The sequence below is a fragment of the Gallus gallus genome, chromosome 29 (genome assembly GCF_016699485.2).
Source record: "Gallus gallus isolate bGalGal1 chromosome 29, bGalGal1.mat.broiler.GRCg7b, whole genome shotgun sequence".
Lineage (NCBI taxonomy): Eukaryota > Metazoa > Chordata > Aves > Galliformes > Phasianidae > Gallus > Gallus gallus.
In genome coordinates this window covers 650,634-671,800 of record NC_052560.1, presented here as the reverse complement: position 1 = coordinate 671,800, position 21,167 = coordinate 650,634, and the positions used below count along the sequence as shown (strand labels likewise).

General features: G+C 52.4%; 2 protein-coding genes, 1 long non-coding RNA gene and 1 pseudogene across 6 annotated transcripts in view; 2 read left to right on the top strand and 2 right to left on the bottom strand.

Moving 5' to 3' along the window:
- Positions 1-2,372: 2,372 nt before the first annotated feature.
- On the bottom strand, positions 2,373-5,018 carry LOC112531017 (annotated as a pseudogene).
- Positions 5,019-5,274: 256 nt separating this feature from the next.
- On the bottom strand, positions 5,275-7,210 carry LOC124417449. Its single transcript, XR_006932261.1, has 3 exons — positions 7,183-7,210; positions 6,831-6,985; positions 5,275-6,397 (listed from the first exon to the last, which is right to left on the bottom strand). It is a non-coding gene; the product is annotated as an uncharacterized LOC124417449 (long non-coding RNA).
- Positions 7,211-9,112: 1,902 nt separating this feature from the next.
- LOC101747443 overlaps positions 9,113-21,167 on the top strand; it is a 117,648-nt gene continuing 105,593 nt past the window's right edge. The window contains exon 1 of one of the 2 annotated variants that reach the window (XM_040653852.2): positions 9,113-9,657. In XM_040653852.2, coding sequence (XP_040509786.1) covers positions 9,266-9,657 — 392 coding nt within the window. In that variant the 5' untranslated portion in view covers positions 9,113-9,265. The remainder of the gene's footprint in view (positions 9,658-21,167) is intronic. The other variant, XM_040653856.2, reaches the window with a different exon arrangement.
- Positions 11,703-21,167, top strand: part of LOC121107777 (zinc finger protein 34-like) — a 70,078-nt gene continuing 60,613 nt past the window's right edge. The window contains exons 1-4 of one of the 3 annotated variants that reach the window (XM_040653888.2): positions 11,703-12,026; positions 12,217-12,343; positions 12,954-13,064; positions 13,177-15,643. In XM_040653888.2, coding sequence (XP_040509822.1) covers positions 12,003-12,026; positions 12,217-12,343; positions 12,954-13,064; positions 13,177-14,018 — 1,104 coding nt within the window. In that variant the 5' untranslated portion in view covers positions 11,703-12,002 and the 3' untranslated portion in view covers positions 14,019-15,643. Of the gene's footprint in view, positions 12,027-12,216; positions 12,344-12,953; positions 13,065-13,173; positions 15,644-21,167 lie in introns of those variants that run through there. The other 2 variants (XM_040653886.2, XR_005842194.2) reach the window with 2 other exon arrangements.

Genomic DNA, 21,167 nt, shown 5'->3' with positions numbered 1-21,167 from the left:
GAGGCAAAGCTTGAGCTGTCAGCTCGTGCAGAAAGAATCACTTGGAAGGTCCTTTTCCACACACCTCCTTTCTGTTGTTCATTCAACACTGTCACGCCCTGCACGTGAATGTAGGTAGAGGTGAGCAGATTCACAGCCCCTCCAGTTAGATGAAGGGGAACCAACACTCAGGAATCATACACAGGTAGAAAGAAAAGATCCACTTTATTGGGAGATGTCTACAAAACATTTTTCCTATTTTTCCACCCTCTCCCCATTTTATTTGTCTAAGCGGTATGGTTTCCAGGAACGCCAAGTATGCCTCGAGTTAGGAAAAACAAGAAGAGAAAAAGAAAGAAAAGGAAGAAGAGAAATTAAAGGGGGCAGGGAGATCACCAGTCCTGGATCCAGCACCAAGCCTGCTGATGGGGATGCTCCACGTGGCACAGAGTGGAAGCAGCAGCACCTTGAAGCAGGGCCAGCAGCAGAGGTAGGGCAAACCCAACCTCCCCCCAGCACCTAGTTATAATACCAAAGGAAAAAGATGAGATACCATCAGCCCCTACTTGGAATTGGAGTTGCCTCCTGTCCTAGACACTGGACTATATCCAAATCAGAGGAAGTCACGCCAGGCCCTCTCCTGAAACTTGACCAGTTCTGGGGTGTTGTTCTGGACTCTTCCAGCATTGGCTGATACATCAGTCCAGTTAAGGGAAGGGCCACTCAGCTCCTCCCTGTGACTTCATTGTCTCTCAGGGCATTGTTCCGCCTCACATTAACAGGCGCTCACCTCTCACCCCACACACCAACCCACGGCTCAAACATTCTGAGGTCTCCTTCACTGCACATAGGGCTTAGCAGGCAAAAAGGAAGAGAGATGGGAAGGCCTACCATGAGAAACAAAAACCCACACCATATCCTAAGACTGACATTCACAAGCCATTTCCCCCACCCCTGCATCCCGGTGATTTTGGCAGTGATGTGATCCACGGCCAGGGGATCAGTCCATCAAATCAGTCTCTTGGCTGCATCACTTGAAAGAGCTCTCCAGGCTTTTTGGTGATTTCCTTCGTGTTTTGAATGGCCTCGGTTACGGTAGTGGTGGCATTGTGGATGGTGATGCACCATTCTCCTCCAGTCCCGTTCAACATCCCTCACACCCCGTGTTCTTTTAACAGCAATATGTCTTGCCCTGGATACTTGCTGAACCTGTATGCTTGATTGTCCAAAAACATGTTCTGTCCAGCTACTGAGCACATGGACCTACCAAGTTAGATTCTCCAGGGCAAGCTGGTGTCAGGTAATAACTGTGCTTGGTGCTCATGTTGCTTCAAACAGCAGAGGCGCTGTCATACCCCAGGTGTAATACTCAGGCCATTGGCCCGAATGAAGTCGCACCGCAGCACTGCTGTGCCAGGTGTGCTAGAGCTGCCATATGAACTGGAGTCAAAGGCAGTCACGCGCTATGCCACTGATGTGCTTTTCTCAATCCCTCGGGCAGCATCGTGCAGGCCTCCATGTGCTTCCACTCGGAGGGGCGTGCAATACACCTGGAATCGACTGCCCAAGGGTGGAAACACAGCCCTACCGTTTGTCGTGGGCTGACCCAGACTGCACTGGAACAGGGGAAGCTCCTAAACACCTGCTGTACACTGACCACATCATCGCGTGGGGCAACACAGCAGAAGTCGTTTTTGAGAAAGGGAAGAAAATAATTCAAAACTTCTTGAAAGCCAGTTCTGCCATAAAGCAAAGCAAAGTCAAGGGACCTGCACTGGAGATTCTGTTCGTAGGAGTCAAATGGAAAGATGGATGTCGTCAGATCCCCGTGGATGTGGTCAATACAATAACTGCTCTGTCTCCTCCAACCAGCAAAAAGGAAACGCAAGCGTTCTCAGGTGCTGGGGGTCTCTGAAGAATGCACTGTCTGGATTACGGTCTGACTGTAAACCCTCTCTATGATGTGATCTGGAAGAAGACCCATTTCACGTGGGGCCGGAGCAGCAACAGCCTTTGAACAAATTAAACAGGCAATGGGTCATGCGGTAGCCCACGGGCCAGTCCAGACAGGACAAGACGTAAGAGATTCAGTCCACACAGCAGCCGGGGAGAACGGCCCCACTTGGAGCCTCTGGCAGAAAGCAGAGCAGTTCCCGGTGCGTCACTTGTCACATCATTCATATATAGGCACGTTGCCATAACATTTATCCTTGTCCTCTTCTCTCTCTCAGTAAAAAGCTTCATCTCAACCTACAAGTTCTGCTTCACGGGGTGTTTTTTTTTGTTGTTTTTGTTTTTGTTCTCTCCTCCATCCCTAAGGGAGGGGAGGAGGGAGAATACTACTGCGTGGTGCTGAGCCGCCTGCTGGGCTAAACCACAACACGCTTCTATAGTCACTTTCTTCTGTGTACTTGTTTGTGGGAGTTGAGTCTAGAACTGCTTCTAAAGCTCTTCCCACACTCAGGGCACTTGTAGGGTCTCTCCTCTGTGTGGATGCGCTGGTGGAAAGTGACGTGGGAACTCTTTTTGAAGCCCTTCCCACACTCAGGGCACTTGTAGGGTCTCTCTCCTGTGTGGATGTTCTGGTGCTGGATGAGGTGGGAACTGCTTTTGAAGCTCTTTGAACATTCTGAACACTTAAAGGGTCTCTCTCCTGTATGGATGCGCTGATGTACCGTGAGGTTTGAACTGCTTCTGAAACTCTTCCCACACTCAGAGCACTGAAAGGGTCTCCCTCCCTTGTGGATGCGCTGGTGGTGGATGAGGTGGGAACTCCTTTTGAACCTCTTTCCACAATCATGGCACTGAAAGGGTCTCTCTCCTGTGTGAATGCGCTGGTGAAGAATGAGGTAAGAACTGATTCTGAAACTCTTTCCACACTCGGGACACTTATAGGGTCTCTCTTCCACGTGGATGCTCTTGTGGCGCGTGAGGTTGGATCTCCATTTGAAGCTCTTTCCACAATCAGAGCACTTGTAGAGATGCTCCTGTGAGTTTACACACTGGTGGGTAACAAATTCAGAATAACTTTTAAAGCTTTTCCCACAGTCAGGGCAATGCTTCTGCTTTGTTTTCTGGCATTTTTTTTCTAGCTTACTCCTGGGGTCTTCCGGCTCCTTCTGACCTGAGCTGAAGCCCAGATGGTTCCTTGCTCTCTTTCCAGGATGCTTTCCCAGTGGCTTCTTGAAGTGTTCCAGGCCACTCCGGACATCCCTTCTGGTTTTCCTTACAGATGCACTACTGCGCCGCCTTTCTGCTACACCACTCTTCTGCACATCCTCCTTAAAATCTGTGATCCCAGCCCCAGCTGGATCGCAGAAGAAATCTAGAATTAGCACACGATGCCAACGATTTGGCCCATTCACAGATGGCTTTCACAGCCTGTCTCCTCCTTCTCTCCACCACCTCACCTGGGCTCAGGTCTCCTGGCACGGCCTCAGGGCTACGCACATCTGGGATCCAGGGGTCTTCCCCTCCTTCAAGCAGGGAGATCACCATGGGTTTGGGGGCTGGAAGTGGAGCTTCAGTGAGAGAAACAGAAGTGATGAGAGCATTTCCACCATTCCGGTACAGCTGCTTCTCCAGCAATACCCTCTCCACTGCAAAAACACAATTAGTGCTTAAATGACACTGAGCAAACACATTCCCATTAGAATGTTTTGTTGCATTTTCTCCATACAGCTGAACACCCAAGGCTTCAAAAACGTTTATGGGAAGTAAAAAGAAAGCAAAGAAATGCTAAAGGAGTGACTAGGGAATGATGTTGCCCCAGGAGCTGATGGCACCATGTAACGCAACAACACAAGGACTGTTTACAGGGAACTGGTTCTCCCCCTGCCGGCTGCTGCCCGCTTGCCTGCAATGAGTTTGGGGCTTCTATCACAGTGCTGAGCACAATAAGGCCTCCTGAAACTCATGCTACTCTGTGTTTCCTTTGTTGCTGTCACTGTGGTGTTAGTCAATATGTAACTGCATGGCACTTATTCAAGGCCCAGCATGCAGAGGCTCATTCAGCACAGCCCAAGGAGCCCTAACAAGGAGGAAAGGCAGCAAAGCCCTCACCCAGCCAGGCCACGCACTGGTACGTCTCCAGCATCACGTCCCGGTAGAGCGCTCGCTGCGCAGGGTCCAGCAGCGCCCACTCCTCCCTGCTGAAATACACGGCCACCTCCGCAAAGCTCACGGGCTCCTGCAAGCAAAGAGGCTCCTTGCTGGCAACAGCCAAGGCCCAGGGAAGCAGCTCGCACACGACACAAACTCCTGTCCCAGCCGCTTCTCCGGCCCCAGCACACGCATGCTGGCTGAGGGCACCTCCCTCTCCCCCTGCACTCACATCCCTCGCCCCTTGGCCTCTCCTGCCTGCTTCCCACAGCCCCTACCTGACACGGATGTGCTGTGGCCATTTGCTGCTCTCCTGCAGCCTGGGATGATCAAGCCTGGAAGGCACAAGCTGAACTGGAGCCTGCAGGGACAAGAGAAAGGGCAGGGCAGCTGGGAGGCAACGCAGCAGTCCCTGTCCCAGCCCAGCCCTCCCCAGCCCATCTGCAGGGCACTGCCTCCGGGATGGCACACCAGGCCTGGCACAGGAAGGCAACCAGCAACAGCACTGCTAATGCTCTGGCTCAAAGAGATGAACCATCAGAAAGACGTCTCAAACTGGGGGGCTGAGAGAACTCATAGCTGACACTCACTTCAACAGCTGAGGGCACATGGACTGCATGCCTAAAAACAAAGCATGGCAAGGAGTCGGTCATCTCACCCCAAAACAGGGAGCAGCCCAAGCACCCCTCGAGCTCTCCTGCACAGCAGCGCGCTGCACGACAGATCTGCGACTCAAGCAGGGATGGCTCTTGAGGTCACACCTGCACAGAGATCCCTCACAGCTTGGCATCAAGACCCTTGTCAGTACAGACCTTCTGTAAGAGAGCCGTGGTTACTTTGGAGCTTTGTGAGCATCTCTAAGGCTGTGTCTTAGTGTGACTGTGAACATAGCATTCTTTCCGCATAAAGCCTAGGCCAAGCCAGGGACTCAGAGTGGATCCAGCCACATCCAGGCTCCTTAACTCCGTGCCTTGAAGACTTGAGATAGAAAAGGAAACTACTCTGAGCCTCGTAACTCATTGGGAGGACCTCCTGGAGGTGTGTGTGTAACACTATCCTCTATGCAGTAAAGAACCAAGTGTATCCAGCCATCTCCACTCTTGTTATGTCACTGCTAAATCACTGCAGCATAGCTGTATTATATCCATAAATATAGTCCTGCTTCTCCCTTAGGATTGTCTATTGTGTTTGCATCCATCTGTGACAAATGGACAACATCTGCAGGATGGCAGGAATGGACATCAGCTCATTACAAGAGACATGGAGCACGTCCCAAACTCTTCTATGAAAGTTCTCGTGACAACTGCTATAGCAGAGAAGCAAGCAGAGGTCATTAATGGCAATAAAAGGATGAAAAAGGGGAAAGGTGTTATCAGCATAGTGTGAAGTTTGGAAGTAACATATAAAGCAAAGGAGAACTGCACCACTCCTCCCTGAATCTAAACCAACCAAAAAATATTCCACAATATTTCTGGCAACACTGCTGGCTCACGTTCAGTCTAGCATCAATCAATACCCCCAGGTCCATTTCCTCTACAATAATGGCTCACATTCCTCAGGTAAGGAAGTGCAGAACTGGAAGGCGTTAATGGGATGGTACGCACACCTCAAATAAATGGGATGGCTTACTTGAAACAAACACAAAAATCAAACAACAAAACATCCTACCAAACGGAGAGTATTTTTTCTTCTCCTGAGAAGAGAGAGTATCTGACACCATTGCAGCCAAACCAGCCTGTGACGGTCAGACCACCACCCCCCGCTGCTGTGCTGGTAATTCTAACTGAACCGTGTAGGCAACTTATTGAATAGCAGCGGTGCCAGACAGAACAATTCAGGCATTGGGGACTTATCCTTCTTTGGAACAGCGTCACCTGTTCAGAATTCCCCACCGAGACGATTCCCTGCTTTTCATAGCAGCCCTGGGATGGCAACTGCAACTGCTGTGCGCACGCTGCTACTCGGATAGATACTGGGATAGTGCCACTCTTGTTAACCTGAGGACAGGAGACCTCTCCATAGGCACTCAATGCCTGTCTTCAGTACGCACTGAGTATGAGAACAAATTCTAACAACAACTTAGAATTCTCATCTGTGGCCACGCATGGAAATGAAGCCCACTTAAAGATAGAAATGGAAGTGAATGGCAATGGGATAGTACCAGTGTAGCTGCTTTTCCCACTTGCTACGGCTGATGCAAATGTGAGTGACTGTAGTGTGGATAGGGAGAGAGACACATCCTGCTCACAAGGCCCTTCTCCCCCTCACGTCCTCCTCCAGCTTCTTCCCGCAGCTCCCTTCTTCAGCTCACAAGGCCCTGCACAGGAAGACAATGCACAACACAACAGGTAACACTCTGGCTAAAACACATTAACGGCCATAAATCTGTCTGAAAACGGGCACTGAAAGAACTGATAGCAGAGCCCTGCTTAAACAGCTGAGGCACAACGGAGCACGCTCTGAGCCTCGGGACTCAGCAGGAGGGCTTCCACTATGGTTGTGTTTACCCCTGTCCTCCTTCTCCCTTAGCAGTGAGATATGCAGTGTAGCTGCTTCCAGTCCCAGCTGCCAGCCAGCCAGCCAGCCAAGGACAGAAATACCTTGCAGCCATTCCTCCCCTCGCCTTCGCAGCTCTTCTCCCTGCTGGGCAGAGCTGAACATTCTGCTGCCAGTATTTCAGCCCTCGGCCCACCCCATCTGACAGCGCAGGGCCTGAAGGCACACGCTGGGTGCGTGCCAGCTGAACCCACCTGCACCGAGAATGCTTCCCAGTCAGCTGAGCACGCAGTCTGCGCTCCCTTTGCGGGGACAGATGTTGCCTGCTGGGTCCCCGAAGGGAAACTGAGTTGAAGGCTTCCATGGATCCATGTGTGCAGAGCTGCGCAGTGAGGTCATCTCATGTCTCCTGTGGCCCAGAGGAAGAAATGTGAGGTCATCTCGTGTCTCCCGTGTCCCAGAGGAAGAAATGCAGTCCCAGCTGTGTTGCGTTACAGAAGCCCAAGTGGGCAGCAGAGCACGCTGAGCTCCTCTGCTCACTTCCTCGCTGTCCCAGATCCAACCCCTTCCTGTGCCCCTCGGAGCCCAACCCGGGCTGCAACTCACCTGGGAACCGCTGCTCCTGTCCCGGGGGAAACGAGAGCCTCCCGGAGCGCGGGGACAGTCCCACACAGCGTCAGGGGATTGGTAAGAAAAAGCAGTCTTATCCAATAACGGGAAACAAACCTAACAGACCTAACAACTACTCAATCAAATTACTAAGCATTAATGCCGCTGAATCGAGTAAACTATAACTTTGTTCGCAGACTTTAGGGAGGAGCGCAGGAACCATAGGAATGCGAGGTCCTTGAAGGCGTGTGAAGGTAAGTAGAGCCGCTGTTTGCTATATAATGGGTGAGAATCCCGTGAAGATAAGAAGGCAGAGCTGCTATTGTGACACAATGCAACCCCCTAAAGGTTTTGCAACTGCCCTCATCCAACGACCACCTGATGGGCCCACAGACCCTCCCCATATTCTAGGACGACTGCTCAGAGGAGGGGGACATCCAATGCAAATGTAACCGATGTCTTGGGAATAGGAGCAGTACCCTACGCCTAGAAACGTGCAGTGGCCTCATTCCATGATGTGCGAGTAAGGAGGAGATATCCCTCTGGCAGCCGGTGCCGCAATACACACACCTGCTTTATGACCTTCCATGGGTGATAGAGTGATGGCTATAGTGTGGGATGGCTAAAGGACGTGGCAAAAGAGACTGGAGTGAGTTGTGAAAAAGGGAAGGCTATTGCCTGTGTGGTGGGAGTGTGGGAATTGAATGTTGTTCCCCAATCAGAACAAGATAAGAATTTGGTTAATTTCATGGCCTCTGCTACCATTTGGGTCCTTTATTACAATTAATACCTCTTTTCAGGGGTCTTTCTACTTTAGCAGGGTTCTCTGGTACTTTGCATTGCTCGTCCTCTAGATAAACCTTCCCCAGAAACGCATACTCAGTATATAAGTAAAATAGTATATACATACATATAGATATAGAGATATCCATCGAGATTAGGTAGATGGAGTAAGTTATAAGCACAAAGACTGAAGCTCCTGTCTGTCCAGCCATGTGAAACACTTCTGGGCCTTCAGTTAAAGGCTAGGTAGATGTAATAGATATCTTTGCAAATCACAAACCCCTTGATGTTGGAAAACTGCTAGCTTTTGGTGCTGGATAGACAGGGCCTGAGCAACAGAGAATTAAAGGAGGAGAAGTTAAACAATTAACAGCATACATATATATGCTAGTAACAACTTATGTATAGACTGCGTGAAAAAAATATATATATGTCACACACATTGCAAGAATGTCCTGCACAAATTAAAAGGACAACTCGTAACACGCCTTAGGGAGTGCCTGAAGAACGTATTGAGGAACATCTGGCACCTCCCTCCATACTCTTTGTCTAACAAAGACTCTGAAGAAAATCACCACATCAGTACGAATGAGAAGGGTACTGAGACATGTTAGAGACAAAAGGACTGCTACTGACTGACACCACATGACACACGAATTAACAAGGGATTAACAAATGTAAACCTTTTGATAAGATTGTGAACCTGGAGCACCCAGCCAGTGGGGAAACAGGGGAGGCAAGGGGTGTGTGGGGGGGGAAACAAGGTACAAAAGATGTCATGTCCGTACCCATAAGAACGCTCTTCTGCTTGTGGGATGCCTGCCACTGCAATTGGGAATAAAATCTGCTTTATCAGAGATACTGTCCTGACAAAATTATTTGGATATTTCCAACAGCTGGACAGAAATGGACACAAGAGGGGAAGGGAAGGGAAGGGAAGGGAAGGGAAGGGAAGGGAAGGGAAGGGAAGGGAAGGGAAGGGAAGGGAAGGGAAGGGAAGGGAAGGGAAAGGAAGGGAAGGGAAGGGAAGGGAAAGCGGTACCACAACTCCTCCACGCTCAGATCCAACCAAAATCCCCCCACCCACACACTCCTTCCCCTCCCCCCACCGGGGAGAAGGCGCACGGCCCGGAGAACAAAGAGCAGTGCCCACAAGGGACGGGGCTGCCTGGCCGAGAAAGGACTGCTCAGCACGTGAGCGATAGGAGCCCGGAGACAGAACTACACGTACACAGACCCTCCTTAAGGAAGGCGGTGAGGTGCTTTTTGTTACCAATGAAACGCAACCAAATGCTGTATGCCACAACTGCCCAAATCCAGCGGCCCGGCCCAGGCAGTCGTCCCAGCCCAACTGAGCCCGGAACTCCTCTTCCCTCACGGCCACGGACGGCGTGTCTTCCGGCGGGGCGGGACGGGACGGGACGGGACGGGACTCAGCCTTCGCTTGGCTCCGCTGCTCTGTGTCCCCCACGCCTCGCTCTGCCCTGCCCTGCCCTCCCCTCTCCTGCTCTCCTCTTCTCCCCTCCCCTCCCCTCCCCTGGAGGTCTCTCCGAGGGGCGCCGTTGCCGCTGTGTCGCCTCCCGGGCTGCTGCTCCCGGCTCATCCCGGGACGGCGCTCAGCCCTGTGGGCAGAGACGGAGCCGTCGGTGCCGCTTCCAGGAGAACGGCCGCCTCTTCCCAGCAGAGCAGGTGAGGCGGAGCGGGGCGGAGCGCGTCACCCTTTCCTCCCTCACTCCGTGGCAGCGTGGGCACGGCGTTTCCATTTGCCATCCATTTGGGTGCTGCTGGGGAGGAAGAGCGGAGGATCACACAGTGGCCCGGGTTGGAAGGGACCTCGCGGTTCATGAAGCTCCAACCCCACTGCTGCTATCAGGGCCACCAACCTCCATGTTTCATAGCAGCCCAGGCTGCCCAGGGCCCCATCCAGCCCGGCCTTGAACACCTCCAGGGATGGACGGGGCATCCACAGCCTCTCTGGGCAGCTGTTCCAGCACCTCACCGCTCTCAGAGTAAAGAACTTCCCCCTGACACCCAACCTGCAGCTGCCCTCCTTCAGCTTCAAACCATTTCCCCTTGTGCTGCTGCCATCTGCCCTTTCACAGAGTTGCCTCCCCTCCCCTCCTGTTTATGGGCTCCCTTTAGGTCCTGGAAGGCTGCAATGAGGTCACCCCTCAGCCTTCTTTTCTCCAGGCTGAACAAGCCCAGCTCCCTCAGCCTGTCTTTGTAGCCCTCTGATCATCTTTGTGGCCCTCCTCTGCACCCTCTCCACCAGCTCTCTCTCCTTTGTGTACTGGGGGCTCCAGTCGTGTGGACAGTACTCCAGATGGGGCCTCCGGGGGGCAGAGTATAGAGGGACAATCAGCTCCCTGTCCCTGCTGGCCACCCGTTTTGTGCTGCAGCCCAGGATGCCGTTTGCTTTCCAAGCTGCAAGAGCACACAGCTGGCTCATGTGAAGTCTTTCATCCCCCAGAACCCCCAGGTCCTTGTCTGCAGGGCTGCTCTCCAGGACTGCTCCTCCCAGTCTGTATGTATGCCTGGGATTCCTCGGGCCCCAGTGCCAAACCTTGCACTTTGCAGTGTTGAACCTCATGAGGTTCACCTGGGCCCCCCTTTCAAGCCTGTTGAGGTCCCTCTGAATGGCATCCCTTCCTTCCACCGTGTCAACCGCAGCGCTCAGCTGGGTGTCTCCAGCAAACTTCTGCATTCAGTCTGATGAGGCGGTGTCGGACTTGCAGTCTGAGTTACAGTGGGGAGGGATTTACTCCCCCGGTCCCCAGCTGGAGGTTTAGGGATGCAGGGCTCAGGGAGGTGAGAAATACTGGAGTCCTGGCTGCCAGTGGAGACTGAGGCCAAGAACCCATTCAGTTCCTCAGCCTTCTCTTCATCCGTTGAGGCCACTTCTCCTTTTGCATTTTGCAAAGGAGGTCAACAGTAAAAGCCCCGTAAGTGTGGCCTAAAGGACTGTGGGTGAGAATGAGAGATCTTTGTTGTTTGTCCAAATGTGCTGTAACATCAGAACTTCCAGCCTGTGCCGCAGCAGAAAAGGAGTATTGGGGAACGTCAGTGGTTTTTCATTCACGGAGGTGAGCAGCTGCATGAAGTACATGCACAGCAGCCTCCCTGTTTCTGTGGCGGTTGGGAACAGTGTTTTGTGGCAATGTATGATTGCAGAGTGAGTGTTTGACATACGTTTCTCACCTGGGAGACAACACTGGCTGTGGCAGTTTGATACGCAACAGTTGCTTCCATTTCCATTGGTAATCCCAACACTGCTGCCGGAACTGCACGCTCAGCTTCCCAGAACCGAGTTGGATTGACACTGGCTCAAGGAGTCCCAAGGCTCAGAGTGCGCCCACATCCGACCTAGCCTTCTCAAGGCACAAAGGTAAGGAGCGTCACTGCACCTTGATCCACTCCTAATCCACTCTTGATCAGGGGATAACGTCAAAGAGATCATATGTACATAATCACTTAAAGATATAACCTTAGAGAAGCTCAGAAAGCTCCAAAGTAACCACGAGTCTAATACAGAAGATCTGTATCAAGAAGGAATCTCGACATCAAGCTGCGAGGGATCTCTGTGCAGGTGTGACCCCGAGAGCCATCCCTGCTTGAGGGCAGATCCTGTTGTGCAGCGCGCTGCTGTGCAGGAGAGCTCGAGGGGTGCTTGGGCTGCTCCCTGTTTTGGGGTGAGAGTACCGACTGCCATGCTTTGTTTTTAGGCACACAATCTGTTGTCCTGAGCTGCTGAAGTGAGTGTCAGCTATGAGTTCTCTCAGCCCCCCAGTTTGAGACAGTTTTGTGATGGTTCATCTCTTTGAGCCAGAGCGTTAGCAGTGCTGGTTGTCTTCCTGTGCCAGGCCTGGTGTGCCATCCCGGAGGCAGTGCCCTGCAGATGGTCTGGGGAGGGCTGGGCTGGGACAGGGACTGCTGCGTTGCCTCCCAGCTGCCCTGCCCTTTCTCTTGTCCCTGCAGGCTCCAGTTCAGCTTGTGCCTTCCAGGCGTGATCATCCCAGGCTGCAGGAGAGCAGCAAATGGCCACAGCACATCGGTGTCAGGTAGGGGCTGTGGGAAGCAGGCAGGAGAGGCCAAGGGGCGAGGGATGTGAATGCAGGGGGAGAGGGAGGTGCCCTCAGCCAGCATGCGTGTGCTGGGGCCGGAGAAGCGGCTGGGACGGGAGTTTGTGTCGTGTGCGAGCTGCTTCCCTGGGCCTTGGCTGTTGCCAGCAAGGAGCCTCTTTGCTTGCAGGAGCCCGTGAGCTTTGCGGAGGTGGCCGTGTATTTCAGCAGGGAGGAGTGGGCGCTGCTGGACCCTGCGCAGCGAGCGCTCTACCGGGACGTGATGCTGGAGACGTACCAGTGCGTGGCCTGGCTGGGTGAGGGCTTTGCTGCCTTTCCTCCTCATTAGGGCTCCTTGGGCTGTGCTGAATGAGCCTCTGCATGCCGGGCCTTGAATAACTGCCATGCAGTTACATATTGACTAACACCACAGTGACAGCAACAACGGAAACACAGAGTAGCATGAGTTTCAGGAGGCCTTCTTGTGCTCAGCACTGTGATAAAAGCCCCAGAGTAAGTGCTGGCTAGTAAGCAGCAGCAGGAAGGGGGATGATCAGTTTCCTGCAAACAGCCCTTGTGTTGTTGCATTGCATGATGCCACCAGCTGCAACTAAGAGATGACTCGCTGGTTACTCCTTTAGAATTTAGGATTTTCCATTCAATTGCCATAAATATTTTGATGCCATGCTCACTGATATACTGTAAGCAAGAAGCATGCTATTGTACAGATAATTTTAAAGCAAATATCCCTTCATAATGTCCAGAGATGTAAAAGCTTTCTTTGCTCCAAAGGAAGCTGTGGCTCCAATGTCATTCAGGCCCAAATGGTGCTTTCTCCATGGGGAGGGACACACAGTGGAGATGTTGAACAGTCACTGTGCCGCAATGATGGAAATGCTCTCATCTCCCCTGTTTCTGTCATTGAAGCTTCACTTCCAGCCCCCAAACCCGGGCTGATCTCCCTGCTTGAAGGAGGGGAAGACCCCTGGATCCCAGGTGTGCGTAGCCCTGAGGCCGTGCCAGGAGACCTGAGCCCAGGTGAGTTGCTGGAGGGAGGGAAGGAGGAGGCTGGGGCTGGAAGAGTCCTCTCTGTCTGTGTTTTATTTTGGGCACCGTGTGCAATTTCTGGATTTCCTCTTTCCTCCAGCAGGAACTGGGATTACAGATATACTGGAGGATGTGCAGGAAAGTGGTGTGGCCGAAAGGCGGTGGGGCAGTGCCTGTGTGGGAGAAATCAGAAGGGATGTCCCAGGAGGCCTGGAGCAAGGTCAGGGTGAGCACATCAAGAAGGCACTGGGAGAGCATCTGGAAGAGAAAGGAAGGAGCCCACTGGACTTCAACATAGGTGAAAAGCAGGACGTAGAGCCCAGGAGCAAGGATGTGTGTCAGATGAAAAAGCAGAATTCATGCACTGAGTGTGGGAAAAGCTTGGAAATAAATTCCAGTGTCATTAACCACCAGCACATGCACGCAACGAAGAGCCTGTACAAGTGCTCTGAGTGTGGGAGGAGCTTCAACAGCAGTTACAACCTTACCCGCCACCAACGCATCCACACAGGAGAGAGACCCTTTCAGTGTCCTGAGTGTGGGAAGAGCTTCAACAGCAGTTCCCATCTCACCTGCCACCAACGTATCCACAAAGGAGAGAAACCCTTTCAGTGCTCTGAGTGTGGGAAGGGCTTCAAAACGAAGTTTGAATTGAAGCTGCACCAGCGCATCCACACAGGGGAGAGACCATACAAGTGCTCTGAGTGTGGGAAGGGCTTCAAAAGCAATTCTAACCTCACCTGCCACCATCGCATCCACACAGGTGAGAGACCCTTTCAGTGTCCTGAGTGTGGGAAGAGCTTCAAACGCAGTTCTGAATTGAAGCAGCACCATCGCATCCACACAGGACAGAGACCCTTTCAGTGTCTGGAGTGTGCAAAGAGCTTTAAACGCAGATCTCATCTCAACACTCACAAGCGCACCCACAGAGCACAACGGCTGTAGAAGCTCCCCAAGACTCTGGGAACCTTCAAAAGCAGTTCCAGCCTCATTAGCGACCAGCACTGCCACAGAAGGTACAGATCCTGCAGAACCTCAAACTTGTGAAGAACTTCAGCCAAAGCCCCACCCTGGTTACGACCTGTGGCTTTGTGTTTTGAACCTTACAAATCCCTTGAGTAGAGGATGAGCTCTGCAGCCAAAATCCTTCTTCTCTGCTGCTCTTCTTTCTCCTCTTTGGATGCGAATTCTGCATGTTGCTCTCTGTCAGCTGCAGTCAAGGTGTTGAGCGGACACTCAAAGGAGAGTCCAGAGTGGGATGTGTCACAGCCACTGGAAACCCTCTGCCAGGTGGCACGTTTCTGCCAGGGCAGTGTGCAAGGACAGTCACCTCTTATCTCCCCTGTAGACACTCACCTGCTGTGGGACAACAGGTGAGGACCCAAAGGAAACCTCAGCTGGGCCGATACGTCGCCAGGAAGGAAGAAATTCTGTCTGCCGGGAGTGTGGGAAGAGCTTCATCTGGAGCTCAACCCTCAGTACACTCCAGAGAACCAACGCCGGGGAGATTCCCTGTGAGTGCCTTGACTGCAGGAAGAGATCCGTCCAGAGCTGGGAGCTCATCACACACCAGTGGATCCACGTGAGGAACCCTACAGACGTGCAGCCTGCAAGAAGAGCTTTGGCCACAGCTCGAACCTGCTGAGGTAGCAGAGTGTCTGCAGTTGGGTGAAGTCCAGGACGTGCCTGCACCAGTGAGTTCACGTGGCAGGAAGCCTTAGAAATGCCTCGAGTGTGAGAAGGGCTTTGTGCAGAGCACGAAGCTCCTCCCTTGCAGGAGATGGCAGTCGTTGCAGAAGTGCTACAAACGTCCCATGTGTGGGAAGAGCTTCAACCACAGCTCCCAGCTGAGCAAGCACCAGGGGATCCACTCAGGGCAGAGACCATAGATGTGCCTGCACTGCAGGAAGAGCTTCATCCAGAGCTCAGTCCTCGTTAAGCATTGCCCAGTCCACGTGAGACGGTGGCCCTGCAAGTGTCTCTCCTACAGGAAGAGTTTCTCCCAGGGCTGGCACCTCATTTCTCATGGGGAAAGCTCCAGGAGAGAGAGCTTGAGGATGCCCAAGGATGGGGTAGACTCCTGTGCTTCTCCCCACACAGGAAGAGCTGGCAAAGGAAATGGCATTGCTGGCTCCCTCTGCAGAAGGGACTTAACCCAGGAGCTTCAGATGGCCTTTCCTTGCTTCCCAAAGCAGTTCTCTCAGCATGCCCACGTTCCTCTTCTGCTCTTCCTGCCTGCAGCTTTTTGATGCCATTTCCATAGGAGAAGCGGCTGTGTGGGGATGTTCTGTGTGTCTGTGTGCGTGTGTTGCTCTCAGTAATTTCTGAGTGCGCAGACGAATGTGAGAGAATGGTTAGGAGAGCAGTAATGTGGCTCTTGGAGGTTTTCTGAGAATCATCTGTGGTGGAAAGGGAAGGGGGTGAATAAAGTAGCTGAGTTGTTCTGGAGCTTTCTTCACTGTGTTCTTGTTTCTTGTTCTTAAGGTGAATGTCAGCGTGTGGAATGAGGAGAGGGATAGGAGAGGGATAATATTCCACCTCTGCACACACTGGAATCAGCGCAGGCACAGGCAGAGCTCCCAAGAGATTGACCAGCCCCCCGTGGTGCCCATGTGCAAGGCTGTTACGCATTTCTGGTTTTTCATGTTGGAAACATGGAAAGTTGGAGGCCATGTGTGCTTCAGCATCATCAGCCTGTGTGAGACGTGGTGGGAATGGCCCTGTGAGGGGTGTGCTGTGTGTGATGGATGGCTCTGGGCTCTGCATGCTGGATATGCAGGGCCGGTGAGATGGGATGGGGTTGCTGTATGTACTGGTGGGCTGGATGGAACAGAGCTTACATTTAGAAATGCCATGGTTGACAGCCTCTGTGTATGGCTTAAGGGACGAGGAAATAAAATGGATGTCACTGTGGGAGCCTACTCAAAGCCTCTCAGCCTGGACAATGATGCCAATTAATTATTCTTAATTGTTTAAATGTGTATCTCAAGAGGAGCCTCACTTGCCCTAATGGGTCAGCAGCTTCCCGGAAATTGAGGGGGAATAGCACACAGACAACGAGCTCTGTGGTTTTCATGGCCAACTGATTATATATGACTGTTGAAGTCACTGGGGAGATGCTCGCACATCCACACAGGAGCGCAAGTACTCTTTGGCTTTTTAGGGGACGAAGTATCAGTCAGTGGGCAAAATACAGTGTGAGGGCGATCATTTTGCTTCTCAAATCTTCCTACTGCTGATGTTATCTACAGTGGCGATGGCTCACATTCTTTGAGCGAGGAAATGCAAAAGTGAGCCAAATGAGAAGCCAGTGAGTGTTTGGTGTCCCCTACTACCCTCCATCAAATGAGGCAGTAGAAAGAGCAAAAGGTTGACTGTTGGACACTCATCTTAGTGCATCTTAGTGCTTCACTGACCCAGACCTTAGAAGTGATTCTTTCTGCACAAGCTGACAGGTCAGCCCTCGCCTCCTGTGGTAGTGCCATGGTGCCAGAAACACCCAGCAGGACTCTGTGATCAGTCCGTGCTGTTGTGTCACAAGGAACAAGTAGTGACACTGCAGAGTAAGGCAATGCCAGGGTGAGTGCCAGTGCAGGAGTCGAGGTGAGTGTCTGCAGCGTGCAGGGAAAAGGAGGCAAGCGTAGGACTGCATAGAACAGCCTCTGGTGCAGATGGCCAACAGCACTGGCAAGGCTGGAGGGCCCCAACAGGAAACCAAGGTCTTGGTCAGCTTGGCTGCGGCAGTTGTGTCTGCTGCTGATGCTCCGGAGGGCACACGTTGTCCTCGTGACACTGGGGCCTCCTTGTTTCCTTGCAGCCCTGTAGGGAGGCCAGTAGGTGTAGTATCATTCTCCCTCCCAGAACGCTGCCCACCCACATCCCACTGACCGTGGGAGAGCGTTGGGCCATCTGTGAGGGACAGGACCACCTTTCCCAGAGGCTGCAGCTATGGCTTAACCCTTCTGTTTCATCAGACAAACCAAGGGCTTTCCTCAACCTCAAAGCACCTGCACAGGTCTTTCTTTGCCTGCCTGTAATCACGGCCTCCAATTATCTGCTCTAACACGTCTCTGGGGAGGCTTTGTTGGTAATGGCCCCACAGGGACCAATTAATACTCCAACACTCTCCAACATTTCTGGACAGCATTTTGGCTGCACCTTCATCAGTTGGCTACAGCAGTCTTCTCTCAGTAGCTGAAGCTCAACAGATACCACATACGCTGTGGGGCTCATTACAGTGCAGAAAGACCTAACAAGCCATTTCCCTCCAGTCTTCAAGACTTGTTCATGAGGGAGGACTCAGTGTGGCAGATAAGGTTTTCAAGGAGCACAGTCCAAAAAAGGAGTTGTCATCTGTAAGGGTATTTCTTCTTACAGCAGACACCGAGATGTCACTGAGTGCAGCACAACTCCTGTGACACGGATGGCAGCTCCGTCAGGGAGAGGGAGGTACAGCCAGCATGGGGATAGCATTGCGGGGATCCAAGAGGGAAATGTAGTCAGTGAGAGCTGATAACTGGACAGTGACCGCAACAGACAAAGATGGGAATTAATGCAGGTGGAGGAGAAAGAAGCCAGTGCAAGAGGAGGGATGCAGGGGGCCCGTTGCTGGTGGCCAAATGTGTGGTTGGTGCTGGTCCTGCTGGGTGTGGGGGATGCGTGGGAGGGAGCTGATTCCCCTGCAGGACCCAGGACTACAACCTCAGGATAAGATGCCTCAACTGATTCAGCGGAATCCTGTCCAGGTGGCTGCAGGGAGATGGGGATTGGGGGGGTGTGGGGAAGGAGTTCCTCAGCAGCACAGGGGCCTTCTCCTGCTAGGGGTGCTGCATGGGGCTGGGGGCTCAGAGCTGCACTGCATGCTCGGGGCGTTGCAGAGGGGACTTTTCAGGAAGGAGGACCAAACGTGGGACTTTCTGCCCTGTGTTCATTTTCCTACCCTTCTTCTGAGCAAGCCCCCTTGCATCCTCTCCCGCGGTCCAAGCCATGAAGCGCCTCCTCTGCAGCCAGAGCTCCAGCAGAGCAGAGCTGCATCTCTCCAGGCCTGAGCTCATTTCCTTCTGCAGCGCACGGGGGCTGAGAGCAGCTGCTCGGGGCTGTGGACAGCACAGTCTGTGAGGCTGGGAAGGAGCTGAATTTCTCTGAATGAGATGCCATCACGAGGACACTTGGCTCTCTCTCGAAGAGAGATGTCCTTCCAAGCTGGTGAGCTGCCCTGCAGGATGCACATCTCTCCCATAGCATCTCTGTGTTCCCTGAAAGCCCAGGGAGATGAAGTGGAGAGATGCTAAGAGAGATGTCACATTCTAAAAGTGAAACCAAGCACTCCTGCCACTTCACAATGGGCCCACCTGGGTGGGTCAGGACTGCTTTCTCCAGAGTCCACGGGCAGAGGCCTCTCCTCTTCCTTACATACTCAAACTCACGGAAAAAAATCTCAAGTCGTGGATCTGAACAGGCATTTTCCTCAGAGAAAGAAAAAGGATCGGATCGATTCTATGGCAGGAGGAAGGTCACCAAGGAATGGTACGGGGTTTTGCCAAGGGAAGCCTCACCTAACTTGCCTTTTTCTCTCCTTTGATGATTAGCCATGACCAGGAGCGGCAGATGCCCAACAGCAGCTCCATCAGCGAGTTCCTCCTCCTGGCGTTGGCAGACACGCGGCCGCTGCAGCTCCTGCACTTCTGGCTCTTGCTGGGCATCTACCTGGCTGCCCTCCTGGGCAACGGCCTCATCAGCACAGCCGTAGCCTGCGACCACCGCCTGCACACCCCCATGTACTTCTTCCTCCTCAACCTCGCCCTCCTCGACCTGGGCTCCATCTCCACCACTGTCCCCAAAGCCATGGCCAATGCCCTCTGGGACACCAGGGCCATCTCCTACACTGCATGTGCTGCCCAGGTCTTTCTGTTCTCATTCTTGTTGTCAGCCGAATTTTACCTCCTCACTGTCATGTCCTATGACCGCTACGTTGCCATCTGCAAGCCCCTGCACTACGGGACCCTCGTGGGCAGCACAGCTTGTGCCAGCCTGGCAGCAGCTGCCTGGGGCACTGGGCTTCTCAATGCTCTGCTGCACACTGCCAATACCTTTTCACTGCCACTCTGCCGAGGCAACACCGTGGACCAGTTCTTCTGTGAAATTCCTCACATTCAAAAGCTCTCTTGCTCGTACCCCTACCTCAGGAATCTCAGTCTTATGACATTCAGCGTAATTTTCTTTTTGGGGTGTTTTGTTTCCATTGTGCTTTCTTACGTGCAGATCTTCAGGGCTGTGCTGAGGATGCCCTCCGTGCAGGGACGGCACAAAGCCTTTTCCACGTGCCTCCCTCAGCTGGCCGTGGTCTCCCTCTTTATCAGCACTGGCCTCTTTACCTACCTGAAGCCCCATTCCATCTCCTCCCCAGCCATGGATGTGTCGGTGGCAATTCTGTACTCGGTGGTGCCTCCAGCAGTGAACCCCCTCATCTACAGCGTGAGGAACCAGGCACTGAAGGATGCCATCTGGGAACTGTTGTTATGGATGTTTTCCAGTAATCATAAAGACTCCATCTCTCTCCGCAGGTGACGTTTAGTGTATCCCACTCTAAGCTCGTGCTCGGTTGTTTTCCACTAGTATGTTTCTTTCTTTCATACATCTTTCATCTTTTCTAACTACTTGTCCTGCTTTCTATGCAGCAAAGGAAGTACATGGGCAGTGAGTGTTCTGGGGGTCCTGAAATGTGTGTTTGACACAAAGAGAAGATATTTTCACTTGTGCAGAGGTTCTCCACTGTGGAAAGGGGATTTAGCTGGGGGTCCTGAGGGAATAAGAGCCGGCCGTGAGCCAGCACTGCGCTCCTGTAGCCTGGGTGGCCAATGGTACAACAGAGGGGTGTCCAGCAGGGACAGGGAGGTGATCGTCCTCCTCTACTCAGCCCTTGTAAGGCTCCATCTGGAGCGCTGTGTCCAGGCCTGGGGAAACCAGCGCAAGGAAGACATGGAGCTGTTGGAGCAGGTCCAGAGGAGTGCCACAAAGATAATCAGAGGGCTGATGAAAGATTGTGGGAGTTGGGATTGTTTAGCTGGAGAAGGAAGGGTCCGGAAAGACCTCATTGTGATCTTGTGATACCTGAAAGGAGCTTACAGGCAGGAGAAGGGCTGGCTTTTTATGCTGGAAGATAGCGATAGGACAAGGGGCAATGGAGTTAAACTGAAGAGGGGAGGTTAATGTTGGATGTTGTGAAGAGATCCTCCACGCAGAGGGTGGTGAGGCACTGGAAGAGGCTGCCCAGAGCATTTGTGGATGCCTCATCAGTGGAGGTGAGTGGAGTGGCCAGGCGTGATGTGTTCCTGGCAGTCTGGTCTTGCGGTTGGCAAGCCTGCCCACAGCACAGGTTTGGAACTAGATGATCCTTCTGATCCTTCCAACACAAGCCATTCTCTGATTCTGATTCAGTGGATATAACTTGGACTTAATAAAATCTACTTTGACAGAACTATGCCTCTTGCTTTCCTTTGCTGTCAATTAACCATATCCATCTGTGTCGTCATGGTGTTTTTCCTGCGTGTCAGGAAGCTGGGAATTGGTGCCTAGTGCTAACTCTAACCCATAGACTAAACCTTTAATCTAACCCTAACCCCAACCCTAACTCCTAAGCCATAACTCCAACTCCTAACCTTAAAGTCTAACCTTAACCCTTTCTTGTCCTAAACTTCAACCTAAACTCAAACTCTTCCCCCTAAACACTAACCCTCATCACAGCCCTCGCCCTAACACTAACTCAAGTGCTAGCACTTCACCTAACGCTAAATCTAATCCTTAGTGCTAGCCCCGGCCCTAACTCTTCTTTTTAACCTAACCCTAACACTGAACCCTGTCCCTGACCCTCCGGTTGGTTGGCAGCTGGTTATCAGGTGGGGTAAATCAGGCTGCTGCTCTTTCAAGTCACTTCCCAAGATGGATGGAATTCTCAGCATGAGTCGGACAGAACATGTTGACATAGCTTACTAAGTAGGTCACTCCAACCGTATGTGAGCCCAGAAATTGAGAGAAGTATGCATCTGGAAGTGAATAAGGAGGAAGAGACTTATTCTGGGAACACGACAGGAAGGA